Genomic DNA, 18,587 nt, shown 5'->3' on the forward strand with positions numbered 1-18,587 from the left:
AACACTGCTCTCACAGTCTCTCTCCCTCTCTCAATCTCAAACCCGAACGGGAAGCAAATTAAGCAAACGGCGGGTAACAACCGTATTTTTGCGCAGTGAATGTTTTTAAACCGTTTTCATTGTTTTAATTTTCCTATGGTGAACAAATTTTAATTTAAAGAAGCAAATATCGTTTGTTTACTGAAAGTGTTGCTTGTTAATCGCGGTAAAGAATATGTGGACCAATTTTGAGCTCGTTTCGTTCGAAGATGAAACGTTAAATAGTGCATTTTGCACCAACGGTCTATTCCGGATTTCCAGTGAGGAGCTGGTATTTCTGTCATTTTTATTTGCGCTCGATATTATTGAATTTATTTTGACAATTTTATAGGTGGAGAAAAATCCCTGTATTACTGGAATATTGCAAAACCGGCGATTGATTATTTCTATCGATAAGACCCTGGTTCTGTTTCAGGACGAAAACCGTTGTAACGATGCAAGGTTTTTGGACGTTTCCTGCAATATCGAGTGCTTTGCCAGTTCCGATAGCGGTGATCTAATTTTGTGTGCTTTGTCCAATGGAACTATTGTTGGTTTTCATGTGGGAGGATTTAATTTGTTCAGCTTGTAAGTAGCATCTTTTAAATCTACTAGTATCAGCGTCTAATCCCCATCTATTGTAGAACCATTCATTCCGACGATTATAACCCGGATAACACTTTTGCCGAGATTCGTCAAATGAATGGAAGCTTCTTTGTTCAGTGTCGCCGCGGTCCAGTGTATCACATTATGGTCGACGAAGACAAAGTGAACGAATCAATGAAGCAGTTGGACTCCAGTAATTTGGACGTAACGCTTAACTTGGACGATTGTGTTGTTATCAATCGCATATTGGAAAAACATCTGCGCGAACTGATTACCAGTTTCGTGCCGATGCTGGGGTACGATCTAGGAAATGACGTATCATTTCCTTCTATTGTTTGCACCAGCAATGAATCTGTGTACTTTCAAAGAACGAGTGCTTTTGAAAAGTTTCCTCTGAAACCGGAATATCGTGGAATCAAAAAGATTTTCAATCTTTTCCGTTGTCTGTATGTTTTATTAATTTTATTGTCTTGGATCAAATTTCTATATTTATGTTAATTTTCAGTGTAGGTCTAACTTATAGCGGCCAGTTGGTGGAGATTTGTCCAGTCGTAAAACTGGCGTGGGAATTGGAAGTTCCATATAAAATAGATGATTTCATTATTATGGAATGTACCGAAGAAACAGTAGAATTGCTTTTGTTAACAAAACCAGATGTTAACGGAGTCAGATCGATGAAAATTGTGGACTTTCCCTGTAAGTTTCTTTTCTTCAGTTGATAAGTTAGAAATATAAACTGTCTAACAATTATTTGTAATCTCTCAGCGATGGAATGCAAATATGATCTGGAGATGGCCGAGCACGTGTGGCTGGTTCAACAACCAAAAAGTGCGGTCAATATTTATTACATCACTGGCAATGCCAAAGATAAACAGCACGTTCAAGAAATCGAAATGAAGATATTATCAGAAACGCAACCGTCCCTGAGATTAGAAAAACTCATACGCACAGGACGATTGGACGAAGCCGAAGACTTTGCCAAACAGTTCGATCTTAGTTTGCAGATTATTTATCAAGCGAAAGTTCGATTGCTCCTAGCACAGATGGCTAGCAATCGGCATGTTTCCGACGGAACGCATCAGCACACATTTGACAGTTTGATGGAAATTTTAAATGTGATTGAAGACCCCGCCTTTTTTCTCTCCATTAGGCTAGCTGGCATTCCTGAAAGAAATATGAAGAAACGATTTCTGCAATTTTTACAACAGAAAATTGACGTAAATAGTATAAGCAGCGATAACAGACATAAGCTCTAACTATTTCTTACCGTTTTAGAAAAATCGCCCAGAAATTGCCGATATTACGGAACAACTGCTTCGTTTGGATACTCTAAAACTAATCGACCCGTACGAGGTAGATGCAGAATGGCAAAACTTTATTTTTCATCAAAACCTTACTAAGCATTGCATCGAACTGTTCAAAACCGATATGCAGGCAGCATGTTTGATCTGGTCCCGCCACATCTCGTCGTTTATTTTGCACATGGACTCGCTGAAAATAACGAGTCTGCTAAAATCTATACCTGAAGGTACCCCACCATTGCAGCTGATCCAGTGGCTAATGCATTTCGTGCCTCCAATCCTGCAACATCTACCCCAAATGATGCGTATTCTTGTAACGTTTGTAATTGGAAAAACCAAAGCGCTGCAATTTGCTCCTTTCTGGCCGAAAGTAGGACTTACCTTCATCGATGATGTTATTGCAATTTTTAAGGATGTAAAATTCCCTATCATGGATATGCGATTGCAGTATGAAACTAACATGGAAGAGATGGAGATGCTTAGTGATACGCTCAAAGATCTCACGTTATTAAAGGAAAACTTCAACCTTACTGCCAACATTGACAACTATCTCCAGGAAACTAAAGAACACACCGCCTTCCGGTTGCTGCAGACTGTACAACTTTCGAATCTGAAACGAATCGTGACTGAGTTTCTGTACCCAATGTTCGTCGGCCAAGAAACTCAGCTACAAAAATCCATTACGCAATACATTCAATTTCTGATATCCAACCAAAACATTAGCTACTGGGAGGAACGATGCATCATTCTGGTTGAGGTACTTCACAACGAAGCCGTAAAGTTGAACGTTATATTGGACATCCTGAAGTCATCTCCTGTGCCGTGGTCCAAAACGATTACTCCATTAGTGAAGTACGCTAATTCCGATCATCCGATTGCTGCGCAGATATTGCTTGAGCAACGTACACAGGTAGTTAAAATCATAAAAGTGAAATACGGATGGGCAGCAAAGAGCCAAGGGTGTTTACGAATGTTGGCTAATCGTGTGCTAAAGATGCGCGATGCTAACATGCTACAGGATATAAAGGAATTAACTGAGTCGGCTCCCGAAATCGCCTATGCGGTAGACATGAATGTGATGTTACGGCTGGCAGAATATGGAGAATTTTTAGCGGCTGTGCGCTATATCGACGACTTGCCGGAACAACGCAAGCTTGATTGTAGCCGTTCCGTGGTGGAAACAATTATGGTAAGTATTAAAAATTGATGTTTTTTTTGTATTAACATTTAATAGTAAGACGTCCGATAGCAACGGTAGAACAAATAATAATTAGTTTATGGACAAACTGAATTCAAGGATTATTAGGATCTCTAATACTCCTTCTCAACCAAGAATGCCCGTAACTCCTAACATCCGTCTTGCTTCTTGTAGTTTTGGTGGGGACAGCTTTCATTAAGACATCTGCAGCTTGCAATCTAGTTTCAACATGGTGTAGCTTAAATGGGACTTAACAAATTGATGACGCAAATCTATGTGCTTCGTTCTCAGAATAACCAACATCCTGTTGTTCCAATACAGTGCTAGTGGTTATTCGGTTCCGGACAGCTCAGCTTTTTACTTTCCGGCCAAAATAGCCACATATTCAGCCCCTGTTAATAAGGCAACGGTTGGTTGTTGCCTACAATTCCTCGCTATTGGGGTTCCAGCATGGACAATTACGTATCCGATTACAGACCTTCTAGTTCCAGCGTCGTTTCCCCATTCTACACAGCTAAGCCTCTGTATTCGGCCGCTGTATTTCGTCGGGAAGCTTTCGATCCTCCGTTTCTTCGAGGTATTGAAGGATACGTTTGGCAGACTTCTCCTGGTTTGCTGCTAAAGAAACTTACAGCATTGACAGCATACGATATATCTGGCTTGTTGTCTTGAGCAAGAAACCGCAAACCGCCTGCGAGCTTCCGAAAGGGTACCTTCTTCATTCGTTTAGCTTTCTCAGCAGATTTCGGACACACATTCTAGGTCAATCGCTGATACGGGCCGAATGATGTTGCTACGTTGTTACAGTCGATCTCACCGAACTAATGCAGCAATTCGTCCAATAGCTTTCCTGGTCAAGTATAATCTTCTTCTCCGAGTGAATCATACGAGTGCCTAGTATCTGCTTTGGATCGCCAAAACTTTTTATCAAGAATGTCGCGATCAGATGCTCCTTGTCCTTCGCGACCGGTTGTTGCACGGTAGAATATATCAGAAGATCTTCGACATAAACCGCACCTATGATTATCTTCTCGTCAATCAGAAAATCAAAGGTAGGGTAGCACGGGGCAAGATGCCCACCTTAAGCTCACTATCAATATATCCGAAGAAATCTACAGCAAAGGGCTCAATACCCTCGCTACGTTATCTTTTACAGTCTTTTCTATAACCTGTATGCATATTGGGTGCTAAAAGTTATAACGCATATCAAATATTCACGACCAAAAATTCATCGATTTTTGGGAATTTTTCCAACCTGCGGGGCAAGATGACCACTCTTACGGGGCAAGATGGCCATCCTTTCCAAAAGCTATTAAACCTTCATTGTATTTCACGTATAATCTAAATAATAAATATTATGGATTCAAGCTGGTCATAAACTATTTTAAACATTATTTAAATAATTTGGAATATTTAGTTAACCATAAAAAAGTTGTTCATTGAATGTACGTATTCCTCTGTGGTCATTATTAGACAACTAGCTGACCCGACAAACTTCGTATTGCCACAAATTAACCTGTGTTGTACATAAATCATGAATCTCGGATGATCTTTGTCACTATCTCGAGTTTTGCAAGCCCCCCAGTGGGCGGCGCTTCCGACGGCGGGTCACCGGCAACACTCGCGACCGGCTCGTCCTGAATGATCTAGTGTTACTATAGATAGTTTTTGTGGTCTTGTTATTGATTAATGTTTTATGGAAGAGTCCATATCCCCCTACCACAGGGGTGAGAGGTCTCTAACTATCATAAAATAAATTCAAGACTCAAAAATCTCCTACATGCTAAATTTGGTTCCATTTGCTTGATTAGTACTCAAATTATAAGGAAATTTGTATTTCATTTGTATGGGAGCCCACCCTCTTAAAAGGGAAAGGGGTCGTAATACACCACAGAAAAAAAATTCTGCCATCTAAAACTCTCACATGCCAAATTTGGTTCCATTTGCTTGATTAGTTCTAAAGTTATGAGCAAATTTGTATTTCGTTTGAATGGGAGCCCCCCCCTCTTAAAAAGGTAAGAAGTCCTAATTCATAATGGGAAAAATGGTTGCCTCCAAAAACACCCACATGCCAAATATGGTTCCATTTGCTTGATTAGTTCTCGAATTATGAGGAAATTTGTATTTCATTTGTGTAGAAGCCCCCCCTCTTGAAGTGTGGAAGGATCCTACCCAAGCAGCACTTGCAACATCTTTCATGTTGCTATTTAGTCTTGTTTAAATTGCAAAAAACTTCACCGGTTACAGTATTGAAACACGCAACAAATAAGCAGCTTCATGTTATTAATACGTTAGATTCAGGTTATCCAATACTTATACTGGCTGTCACAAATATATTAGTCTATATCCAGTAACATGAAACTTTATCGCAACATCGTGTTATTATAATGCCACTGTTAAACAATAATGTCACATGATGTTGCATCATGTTGATTACGGCATATTGTTAAATAAAATGTAACCAAACAAATACAACCAATGTAACATCATATTCCGCCATATTTTTATGAAAAAATATTTTTCAACGAAGGAATGTTTTTATTTTAACAATAATTACACGAACATTCATCAGGAATCCATGGCATTTACTAAAATATTATTTGATTACAGTATCTAGTTCGATTTTACACCGCATTTTTCCATGGTAAACGAATTCTTAATCTGGCTGGGTTAATTCTTTAAACTTGAAAATTAATAAATTAATAACTTTCACGAGGCGCATCAAATAATACAAAGCAAAATTATATTTTGCACGATAAATTTTGAATGGCATGGAGATTAGCTCATAATAGGCCCAAAAAACTAAAGTCGCATTAAGAATATTAATGTAAATAATTTTCGTCTTGGAGCCCAGAGAGGAAATTCCGGTTCCCGCTAAACATAATTCGTGATGAAGTTGCTCATAATTGTTTGGTTTTTGTGCGAGGAAAAAAGAGAAGAAAGTATTTTTGTTTTTGTTTTCACGCAAGTTTTGACAACGCGGCATAGGATTTCGTGGGAGTGCGAACAGGCTTAAAATCTCTTTTAGTATCGTAGTCGCGAATGGATAGATAACGCGCATTGATGTTCCATAAAACATCTGTGTAACAATTGGTTGCATATAGGCTCCACCTCTTGCGCTTTTTCAATCACATAACAGTTCGATAAAGGTAACTGATGCGAACTTTTACCATATTTGAATGTTTCAATTATAGTTGCGTAACCCTTCATGCAACAAATGGTGCTGCTTGGGCTAATTCACCGTAGAAAATATTTTTGCCTCCAAAAACCTCCACGTGCCGAATTTGGTTCTATTTGCTTGATTAGTTCTCGAGTTATGGGGAAATTTGTATTTCATTTGTATTGGAGCCCCCCCTCCTAATGTGGGAAGAGGTCCTAATTCATCACAGAAAAAATTCTTGCCTCCAAAAACACCTACACGCCAAATTTGGTTCCATTTGCTGGATTAGTTCTCGAGTTATGAGGAAATTTGTATTTCGTTTGTATAGGACCCCCCCTCCTAAAGTGGGGAGGGGTCCCAATTCATCATTGAAAAAAAATTGTCTCCAAAAACACACATATGCCAAATTTGGTTCAATTCGCTTGATTAGTTCTCGAGTTATGAGGAAATTTGTATTTCATTTGTACAGGAGCCCCTCCTCTTAAAGTGGGGAGGGGTCCTAATTCACCATAGAAAATTTTCTTGCTCTTGAAAACCTTCACATGCCAAATTTGGTTGCATTTGCTTGATTAGTTCTCGAGTTATGAGGAAATTTGTATGGAAGCCCCCCCTCTTAAAGGGGAGAGGAGTTATAATTCCTCTTATAAAGAGGGAAGGGGTCTCAATTCGCCATAGAATAAATTCTTGTCACCAAAAAAAACACCCACATGCCAAATGTTGTTCTATTTGCTTGATTAGTTCTCGAGTTAGGAGGAAATTTGTATTTCATTTGTACAGGAGCCCCCCCTCTTAGAGTGGGGAGGGGTCCTAATTCACCGTAGAAAATTTTCCTGCCCTCGAAAACCTTCACATGCCAAATTTGGTTCCATTTGCTTGATTAGTTCTCGAGTTATGAGGAAATTTGTATGGAAGCCCCCCCTCTTAAAGGGGAGAGGAGTTACAATTCCCCTTATAAAGAGGGAGGGGTCTCAATTTACCATAGAATAAATTCTTGTCACCGAAAACACCCACATGCCAAATTTGGTTCTATTTGCTTGATTAGTTCTCGAGTTATGAGGAAATTTGTATTTCATTTGTATTGGAGCCCCCCCTCCTAATGTGGGAAGAGGTCCTAATTCATCGCAGAAAAAATTCTTGCCTCCAAAAACACCTACACGCCAAATTTGGTTCCATTTGCTGGATTAGTTCTCGAGTTATGAGGAAATTTGTATTTCGTTTGTATAGGACCCCCCCTCCTAAAGTGGGGAGGGGTCCCAATTCATCATAGAAAAAAATTTTGTCTCCAAAAACACACACATGCCAAATTTGGTTCCATTTGCTTGATTAGTTCTCGAGTTATGAGGAAATTGGTATTTCATTTGTACAGGAGCCTGATTTAAGGTTATGGTTATGCAATTCAGGGTAGCAATCTTGGTCTATAAAGCGGTGCGCATTTTTCCCCGCGATGTATTTTTTAAAAGCAATTTGTGGTAAATACATTATCTGCATAATTGCGGCAATATCAACATCTGATTCATTACTAAAATCAATGCCACGATTACTCTTTCGTTAGATGAAAATTTTTTTAAATCATGATTAAAACCTTATTTTATGGCTGCGCAATCTTATAATAAATGCAGTATTTTTAATCATCGATCTATTTTTTATGTTATCGAAGAGTTAAATGATTTTATTTTTGTAATTGTTTGAATGATTGTTAGATGTAGTGTTTGTTTACGCGTACGGTTACTAATTATATGCCTTTATAGCGTATATAACGTTTTTTGGAAGGGTGGTCATCTTGCCCCGGGTGGGCATCTTGCCCCTTCCTACCCTACCTAGGTATTTAGTTTCGATCTCGTCAGCCCAATTTTCGCAGCTCTTCGTCAACTTTGGTAGGTATTTCTAATGCGACTTGCTTTCTTTAGTCCGTATGACGCCTTTAATCGGCAAACTTCGTCAACTAGGTCGCCTTGAAGAAACGCAGTAACTGCATCCAGCCGGTATACTATAACATACCTGGTAACGGACCGCCACATACCTCACCACAGGTGCGTAGGTTTTCTAGTAGTCTATGCCTTTCACCTGCTGATCTTCCAAAATGATTTGTAGTGGGATGGCCTGATAGCACAGTAGTGCGGAAAGATTTGTGCTGGTCTATGAACGATTTACTGCTGTACTACCTTTTTCATCTGGTAAAACCGTCAAACCCTTTAATCGGCGATTGGTTGATCAGATATATCTTCGTTCCTACTGCTCCGGTTCAAAAAGTTTTAGCCAGAGCAGCATCGAATAGAGGACATAGTGCCCGCTCTACAATGGAACGGTTCACACGCTCAGCTAAACCATTTTCGTTCCGGGCTGTATGCACGCTGGTTTCATGATGAGTGTTACAGTTTCGAAGGTATTTCTTTATCTCTTGGTTCTGATTCTGACGTACTCTGAGCCTGTCAATCCACAATCGCTTTACACCGCGATCAGTTTGCTTCTCAACGTAAGTTTGATAATCTTTGAAGCAATCCAGCACTTCTGTTTCTGTTCGCAAGAAAGTACACAAAGCATTTCGTACTGCAATCATCAATGAACATAAAATATACTTGCTTCCGGTCTACGAAGTCGTTTTCATATGGCCGCACAAATCATAGTGGACCAAGTCCAAAAGTTTATCCGCTAGGACACGTTTGTATCGAAATAGTTGAGGGTGATGTTTTCCATGCAGGCATTGAACACCTAACCTCACTTCCGCCTCACTGAATTGCACTTCCCACACCATGCCAAGAAATTGCTTAAGACTCTGCACATTCAGGTGTCCCACGAAACATTTTTACCTTTCTGGGGCAGCTTGTTCAAATTACTTTGTTGTTCACCATTCGCAATCACATCAACTAACAGCACCATTGATCACTTCGCACCAGTCCTTGAAGAAAACTCGATGACCAAATCCGCAAATTTTCGACACTGACGTCAGATTCATGACAAGCTCCAGAATACAAAGCACATCCGCAACCTTGATCGTAATAATTCCAGAGTCGAAAATCCAATGTTCCTTGATCAGTTTTCCTCCGTTCGACACCGCAAACGCCGAGTGCGTCGAATTCTTCTTTCCCGTTTCCTTTAAAAACTTCCGGTTGTTTGTTACAATCGAACGCGTAGTGTCCGACCTGCTTACACCGGTAACATTTCAGCTTGGACTTGTCTTTCTCACGGCCTTCTTTTTGTTCTGGCCATAGAATACCATTTCAACATCCCATGCTTCCGACTAATTTGACCACTTGACATCTTGGTATCCTGGAGAATCTTCGCATTAACAGTATCCGCTGTCAGCTTGATACCGAGTGTTTCAAGGTCAATGACAATAGAATCGTACGTCTGCGGGAATCCCATCAATACTGGATACTGGACATCAACGGTCATTAACTTCCCGGTAAAACGGTCACCAAATTCCCGGTTATAACCGCTGTCCTGGATCTTGCTCCAGATTCATAAGGATTTACTTACTTTGCTTTAGTGGCAAATGCCCGTTACCGATCCTGCACCGAACGAATTATGGTTCTTCAGTACTGTCGGTTCTGGGCTGCCGTTCTCCAATCCCCACGAACACCAGCGCACACCGGGTGTCGAGTGTGGTGTCTGCCCGCAGTCCACGGCCTCTTCCTGGTTCTCTTCCAATGTTGAATAGCAGGTTAGAGAGTGCATACCTTGCTTCAGTCCATCCAACGTCACGAAAGCGGCTGAGGTCTCACCCGCTATTCTAACACATGATTTGGACCCATCTAGCTAGCTGTACTCCCAAAATTTATCTTTCTAGTAACTTACGCAGGATAAACATCTGATCCGTCGTGGAGTGATCCTCACGAAAATAAGCTTGGTACTCGCCGACGAAGGACTCCGCTAACGGTCTCAGTCTGCAGAGCAGAACACGGGAGAGCACCTTAGAATTGGAGGTAGAATTGAGCAATGTAATTCCTCGATAGTTTTTACACTCGAATCGATGACCCTTTTTAAAAATTCATTTTCATAATTCATAGGGTGCTATACTCAAACATATCGTTCCAAGACCCCGCTCCGATAGTTCCTCCGTGGATTGTTCGCGGTGATTGCTTTCCAGCTCCCTTCACGAATGAGCACCATCTTGATAGCAAATGCCCACGAGCTATAATATTCTTGACCAGCGCTCCAACTTGTTGGTCATACTTTCGGAAACATTTCTCTTAATGCTTAACTTGATTCTACTTGACTTGATCCGCCTTGAACTGTTCCTGTTTGATCATTTTCTACGGTTCTAGTTGTTTCTACTCCAGGATTTGAATTCGACTCAATTCCGTTTCTAGGAGAATACTGTACCGACATTCCAAAAAAATCACTTTGTTTAGCTCTTTATTAAGGGAGCTACTGATTGCCCATAACCTAATGATAAGACGTCCAATAACAACGGTAGAACAAATGACAATAATTTTATAACAAACTAAATTCAAGGATTACAATGATCTCTAACAACATTTCATGTTTTCGAATTTCCCTTAGCACATGCTTGATGAAATTACCGGTCTCGAGACGTACTTTGAAAACTATATTGAACTGCTACATTTACTGAAATCACGCTGTCCTCCCATGAGCCAGCTGGAAATACAGGAAATACTTTATATAGTCAACCTTCGTAAGGAATTCAAACTAGAGGTTCGTCGAGATAACTTTATCGATGCAGGCGGTCGTCAGCAGCTTTTGCTTAGCGGCATTCAAAATTTACTGTTGCATATTAATAGTGACCACGTGAATTTTCTGCCTGCATTATTCGGAGGAATCAAACGGTTGACAGAGGCACTAGCTTTTGACTTGCTGACCGGAATATATGAAGTTTTGAAGTTGGTTGGAAATATTCACCTCAGTTGTGCGGTTCTAGCAAGAGTAGCAGAAATGATTGAACTGGACAGTGGTACGCATGAAAATTTACATCGTTTGATAGCTTTGCTTCTTACGCAACAAATACAGTATTTCGCCGAATCAAATACCAGCTGGGAACTAGATCCATTGACATACCCTCTGGCTGATAAATTATTAAGAAGTTGCTACAAAGAATCGACTCTCAGTGGAATCGTAAAACTAGAACTGTTACGGTGGGTTCAATTGGGCAGTCAGTATTATGAGATAGATGTACTGGAAGAATACAGAAAAAGACCTACTCTGCCAGAGAAAATATTTACGAAAATGTTTGCCATAACTAATGGCAAAAATGATTCGATGAGAAAAAGCTACAAACGAGATTCCCTCTCAACCTTCGATATCGTTCACATTAACGATGATGCCATGGAAGGAATCAAACAGCTGGACGATCAGGAAACAACTATCAAATGCATTGGACAAGCTCTGCAGGTGGTAGTTAGAGCTTTCAAATCGGACCAAATGGAACCACCACGACGTTATTTGCATGAACTAATGTCGCCCATCAGTCTGGATGACATTAAAATGGACTTTCAAGTCACCCTAGAAACGTTGATAAAACATAAAAAGTATCCAGCAGCTGTTCAGTTAGTTCAATTGGTTCTATCCTATGAAAAGGAGACGGGGGTAATAATTCCTGCGGAATTTGCTGAGAATCTTAGACGGAAATCGCTGAAATACTTTTTATCGCAAAAAGAACCGGATTACAGCAGTAAGTATCACAAGTTAGCAGTGCGTTTTGATTTGAATGCTAAGACGTTCTTTTCATTTCAGTGGCCGTCTTCGTTTTGTTCCAATGCATTCATAAAGATAAGTGTTTAGAATATTTACGTTGCAATATGGTAAATGAATCCCAGAGAGCAGCGTTCCACACTTTACTGGAATTTTACTATATTAATATTGGCGAAATGGAACGAGCTGTGCAAGAGCGTGGCAATCGGATGCGCTTTAAATTCTTCTACGAGCTGTGTAAGTTAGATCCATCTCTAAAATCCAAAAAGACGCTGTCTTTCCACAATATTATTGATCTGACCAAGGAAATGAAAAGCAAAGTGCTCAGCATAGAACTGCTTCGTAAAATGAGTGAAAATTTCTCCTGGGATTACCAGCAAGTCTTAGTATCTCAGATTATAACGATACTGAGTTTACAAGAGCTTGAGTTTGAAGTAACCCAAGACAATTTTGGCAAGGAGCTCATAACCATCAAAACAACAGTGGAAGGTATCCTAAATCAATGCCAACCGTACATAAATGAAGTGACAAACCATGTACTACTCGCTACACGGTTGACAAAATATCTGGAAGAAATGAACTACTATTTCTACGAAAAGTTCCTTTGCGTGCTAAATATTTTCTCTCAAATCAATCAACTGCAGGAAGAAATGTCCCTATGGAAGAAAATACTGGACTATCTGAAAGATGGTCTGACCATCAAACGAGCTCATCGCGCCGGACAAGTTGAACTTGACGCGTGGCTCAAGGTTCATCCCGATGGCGGAATGTTACCGAAAATTGCAAAATATCGTCTTCCCTTCATGCTACTGATCCGTCACCCGTTGAAGACTCTGCTGAAAGAAGAAATTACGATCGATAACTACAAGAAACTGCTGGTGCTTGTACAGTTGAAGGCTCGGCTCGAAAACATGGACCCGATTGACCTGCAGGACTACTTCTGTAAGGCAGCTGTAATCAATTCGATCTCTGAGTATAAGATTCAAGCTGATGAGCTAACACCAGCCAGGGGCTGGCATTTGCATCCTGTTAATAATGCGTTTCTACAATCGGTAAGGGTTATTTTTAATTACGATAAACGTTATTAAATTTGTCTGTGATTTTTTTTTCCCAGATCCTTCGAGTGGTCGATTGCGTGTCGGATCTGTTGTCGAAACTTTTCATTCTGTACTACGTTACAAACAATGCACCGGAGGGTGCCGACCAGGTGGAAGCAGCCTATGAGTGTTACAAATTTGCGAGCCAGAACGAGGACGCACTGTCCGTCAGTGTCGATGCAAAAGACAAAGTGGAGAAAATTTTTCGAAAATATCCCATTTTTAAAACTCAACATTTGCTGCTACAGTATGGTGTCAACGACGAAAAGCTATTGGCTTTGGTGAAAAATCCTCAAGAGCTAATTCATGCTCTCTACAGCGAAACACTGCAGCGGAAAGTCGACATTAACAGTTTGGTTTGCGAAATCTCGAAACTACACCAGATAGACATCGATGCCATTCAGGTGACTTTGATTCAGAAATGGCTCTCGATTTTCGGGTCAGCCAACGATTCAAGTGAAAATATGGAAGAAACTTTGTATGAAGATCACAACATGGAAGATGACTCTCTGGCAACTACGTCCGCCGATGAGTACGTCGCAAGGGCTCACTACATTCTGAAAAGCTGGGATAGAGAGAAGAGTGTCCAGTTTCTCATATCGCAGCTTTGTACAAATGATGCAAACATAGATGCTAAGAAACAGCTAAAAATCTATGATTGCTTCAGCAAGCTAATTGATGATCACTGCATGTCCTACGTACACGTGTTCAATCCAAGCCACTACATTGTGTTGAAGTGCATCTACTTCCTCAAATCGCTCGGCTTCAACAATCTCACCATGAGCAAATTTGAAGAAACGGAAAAAATGAGCTTGCTTAAACGCCTTTGGCAGTCGCATGCAACTAACTCAAAGGGTCTCGAAGTAATCGCCTATATTTGCTTAGGCTACAACATTTTTGTACCTCAGATCTGGAACGGTCTCCTAAAACAAATGGCTCGCACTAACATGGTGTCCCATCTGACAATGCTGCTGGACATTGTGTCCGCGCATGAGCAGCTCATAACACTGGAAGGCTATCGGATGGCTTGGGAAACGATAATCAAAGCACCGTTCCGGAATGCTAGCCGTGTGCGGTCCATCGATGAAGATGCGGTTCTGTCCAAATCGTTGATACTACTGCAAAAGTGCCCAATATCGGCCTCGCTTAATCTGCTAGATATTGCCGAAGTCTGCATCAACGTTAACCGTGTCAGTATGGCTGCGATATTGCTTCCATACGCCAACGAGACTCAGAAGGACCCTCTTAAAAAGGTACTGAACAATGTCGATCTTTGTATTCTTGTTTTTTAATGGTTATATTTTTGTTCTTATTTTATAGTTGATCTTCAACAATATGGAACCAACTTTGAGACAGCAAATCCTAGATCTAGAGGAATTTGGAATTGCTTCAGTGGTTACACGAGCTGTGTTCAGTGAACTTAATTTAAACAAAGACAGCAGATCTGAAATTTAAACAGTGGTGGTTGCACCTCGCATCGCTATTCTAAGCCATATTATATATAACATAAACAACATCACTATTAGAAAGCTGTTTTATATTAATGAAAAAAGAGAAACGTACATCATCGTGTATAATCGGAATTGAATGTCAAAAGAAATTCATAAAATGGAGAAAACTTGATTGGTGAGTTGCAATTGTTACCTCGTGATGTAAAACTAATTAAATTAATTCTTATATTTCTGTGTTTTATAGATTACTACTCGTATCACTCAAGTCACCAGGTAATTGTTTCTAGTTATGTTTTGTCTTTACAACATATTGGTATTGAATTTTATATTTGGATTTGAAGTTTAATTGAACATTTAACTTGTTGATTACTGAAGAAAAGACATGAGTATTAATCACTTTCAAGTATTGGGACTAGAGTGATACTATTTCCAATAAAAATAACTTCTTTTTGCACTGTTGTACATCTTGGACTACTCGTCGCCAATTTGTTTAGCATCTCAACACGCGCAAGCCGGCTTCAACCTGGTCAAGCTATCTAGCACGTTGGGCCCCTCATTTTTGATACCGGTGAGGTTTTTAAAAAAACAGACCGGACACCGTAGGGAGCCTCTCGACTTTCGCCAGATGTACGATGGAATTCTTGAGCTTCGGCTGGAGCCTCATGAAAAACTAATAAGCGATAAAGGATAAACAAAGAAATTCGATACAATTGAATAGAACTTTGCGACGAAAAAAGGACTATGAATTGGAAATATTCGGGGCGTGGAACTGCCGTTCTCTTAACTTCCAAGAGAGCACTCCAGCATTGCAGGAGGTGTGCTGGAAAAGCTCAACAGTACGTACATTCAGAGGTGGACATACCATCTAGCAAAGCTGCTGCGGCAACACACACAAGCTCGGTACAACTTTCATGGTGACGGGCGAGATGCGGAAACGGGTGATTGGGTGGTGGTCAATCAAACCTCGAATGTGCAGGTTGAGAATCAAGTACTGGCTCTTCAACATAAGCATCGTCAATTTGCACAATTCTACGCGCAGTTGGAGCGTGAATAAGACACCGCTGCATAAAACAAGATTGCCATCGAAGATTTCTATGCTCAGGTCGACCAGAAGGAGGAACACAAATTTCTTCTTCTAAACTTCCTTCTTCTAGCATTTTTTCCTGTATGGACTCATCACTGCGACCTGTATTGTTGATCTATTGTGATATCGCCTGGGTGTTTGCTGTATTACAGCCATCCTTGGCGAGACTGACCAGTGCATTTAACTATAAGAATGACTTTTTGCACTGTCAAGAGTGCTTTATGGAGGTCATATAGAATTTAGTATGAAGGAAGGGTAATGAAGAGCCTGAGAATAAAGCCATGCTAAAGTCACTTGACATCGAATGGCCTGATCCTACTAAGATTCGAACCAACGACCACTTGTCAAAACAGACTCGGTAACCTCGCGACTACCGAGTCCCCCTTCTTCCAGCATAGATACTTACACAAGTACACCTAGAGGTCATCAAGTCAAACAGAATCACAGATCGGCTTCGTTTTCATCGACTGTCGGCACTTCTCAGACGTCTTTGATGTCCACTAACCTTGACTCTGTGCACTTCCTAGTGGTGGTTAAGATGCGCCCAAAACTCCTCATTGGGCATAACATTCGGTACCGACACCAGCCCAGCCTAAATTTCGCGCGGCTGAACCAGCCAGACGCCACCGTTAACTATGTACATTCACTCGAAGATGCGATGCCGGATGGCGACGAGCTGAACGAAGTTTTTGTTGAGGACTGTTGGTTAAAACGGGGCTACCCTATATGGCATAACAAAGACATTTGGCATAATGCAGTTTGGCATAACGCCATTTGGCATAAATCCATTTGGCATAACGGTCATTTGGCATAATGGTTATTTGGCATAACGACTTTTTGGCATAATTGATAATCCAGCCAGATTTTGTTGTTTGGTGCTTCGATCGCCTCACAAAGAAAGAGTGATCCGTCCTTACTCGCTATCGCTAATTCGGACCCAATTGAAGGAAAGAACTAGAGGTCAGTAAGCCTAGGAAAACAAATAAACCTAGACAGGTGTGATTTCTGCAGGGGGTTTGATGATTGAACGTAGGATAGTGATGGATGAGGAAAACGATCCGCGGGCAGCAAAAAAGCGCAGCGATAGACGTTGGAACTTAGAAAGACACAGGCAGAAGAAAATGCAGCGAACTTAACCTTCCGTTACTCGCGCCAACTTTTGTAACACGGATACTCGCGCGTTGTATTTTGTACAACACTTTTTATCCCGGAATATCCTGGCTATATAGAAAGTTACTGTCTTCAGCAAAGGTAATCAGTAGGTTAAGGCCTTTTGTTAGGGGTATAAAATTTTATAAGTTTGTCACCAGGTGGCGCCAAAACCCGCTGTAAATTGTACATCTTACGATTGCGGCCATTTACAAGTTGCTGCATTCGGAAATATCCTTTTATCGTTTCTAAATGATGTAACATTCTATTGATTAAATTTTTTTCAATCCGTTATCATATTTTCTTAGATATTTTTCACATAAAACATCTCATCACATGAACTATGACAACATTTCTGCTATTGCTGTTGGCATCAATGGCATTCTGTGGTTAGAAAGTAGGGCTGATGTGGTGTTTTGATTTACTTGGGTAGGATGTTTGGAAAGTTTTTTGCACAGTGATGACACATAGTGTGAAAATTGGATTCTTCCGTTCATCAGCCTAGCATTTTTGGTCCACTAAAATATTTTGTGAAAACAGGATCTTACAAATAAACAGCTTCCGTAGAGAGAATACATTCAGAAAACTAGCCCATACACTAGCGCCGTGAAGTCAGGAAATTATGAACTTTTGCACACCTGCGGAAAGACCATCAACTGCTAAATAACTTTGCTGTATACAGAAGCCATTTTCCCTTATGAAGAAATAAAAGAAAATTCCAGTAGAGACCAAATGCGGTACCCCTCACACGTCGCTTGCATCGTTTCTGCGATTTCGGTTTATGCTCATCTATTTTGCTGAACAGTTTAAAGCATTAACGTATTGAATAATTATGTCATTTTGTTCATAATAAGTTTATTGAAGAATACATTTTGGTTTGACATCAATCTGTTACTTTAAAACAAAATGGCATCCAAAAATCTACAAGTGTTGTACAAAATACAACAGCGCGAGTAACGGAAGGTTAAATATTTCGGGAGAAAAAGTGCTATCCGGGAGAGCAGGGGTATGCGGAATTGGAGCGGATGCATCTTAGGAACGTTAAGTGTTCGACCAGAACACTTGACGAATTGAACGGATCTTTCAAAGGCTTTGTGCCGCGAGCCGAAATGTGTCGAGATAAGAATGGCAGTATTTTGACGGACGGTCGTGAAAGGAACGAAAAGTGGAGACTAAGGCCCGTACGAAGTGTACCCTGTACAAGACGCCTATTACACCAGTTGTTATCTACGGGCATGAAACAAGGACAATGCTCGAGGAGAACCTGCGAGTGCTCGACGAGTGCTAAGAACGATCTTCAGCGGCGTACAGGAGAACGGAGTATAGAGGCGGAGGAAGAACCAAGAACTCGCCCATGACGAACCCAGTTCAAAAGGTGGCTTAAGTTGGACGAATACGATGAGCAGGGCATGCTCCTATAATGCCGGACAACGACCCTGCAAAAATAGTGCTTGCTTTAAATCCGGTAGCAACAAGGCCACCAGAGGCGCAGCGTGCGAGATGGTAAGACCAGATGGAGCCAGATCTGGTGGAGAGTACACGGTGTCCAAGGAATTGAAAACCGGTAGCCCACAACCGAGTAAACTGTAGAAATTTTGTTCAGCCTGATGTCTTAAGAATTTTGGCTATTACAGGAATTTTGTTCACCAGGCTATATCTTAAGACAGCCAATTAAGTCTAAAGACGAAGGAAAACAGCCCAGTCAGTAGAACTCTAACAAACTAACTCGGACAGCATCCTGTAGCCACCCATAAAATTCAGCGAGCTGCAGTTTCAGGTACCTAGCATCCATTGCATGTCCTTTTTTCATCTCCTTTGTCCAAGTTGTTCAGAGTCGAATTTTCGGTAGTAATTTTGTTTAGGTAGGTTGTCTT

The 18,587-nt window shown here is 40.7% G+C and overlaps 1 protein-coding gene across 1 annotated transcript; it reads left to right on the plus strand.

Annotated features, from left to right (window-relative positions):
• The first annotated feature begins 214 nt into the window (after positions 1–214).
• On the plus strand, positions 215–14,484 carry LOC128735440 (uncharacterized). The gene is made up of 10 exons (XM_053829926.1): positions 215–310; positions 371–606; positions 663–1,070; positions 1,130–1,320; positions 1,390–1,841; positions 1,900–3,114; positions 10,787–11,912; positions 11,975–12,984; positions 13,047–14,282; positions 14,350–14,484. Exons 1-10 carry the CDS (start codon positions 215–217, stop codon positions 14,482–14,484), a joined length of 6,105 nt encoding a protein of 2,034 aa, XP_053685901.1.
• The last annotated feature ends 4,103 nt before the right edge of the window (positions 14,485–18,587 follow it).

Source organism: Sabethes cyaneus, chromosome 2 (assembly GCF_943734655.1).
Source record: "Sabethes cyaneus chromosome 2, idSabCyanKW18_F2, whole genome shotgun sequence".
Lineage (NCBI taxonomy): Eukaryota > Metazoa > Arthropoda > Insecta > Diptera > Culicidae > Sabethes > Sabethes cyaneus.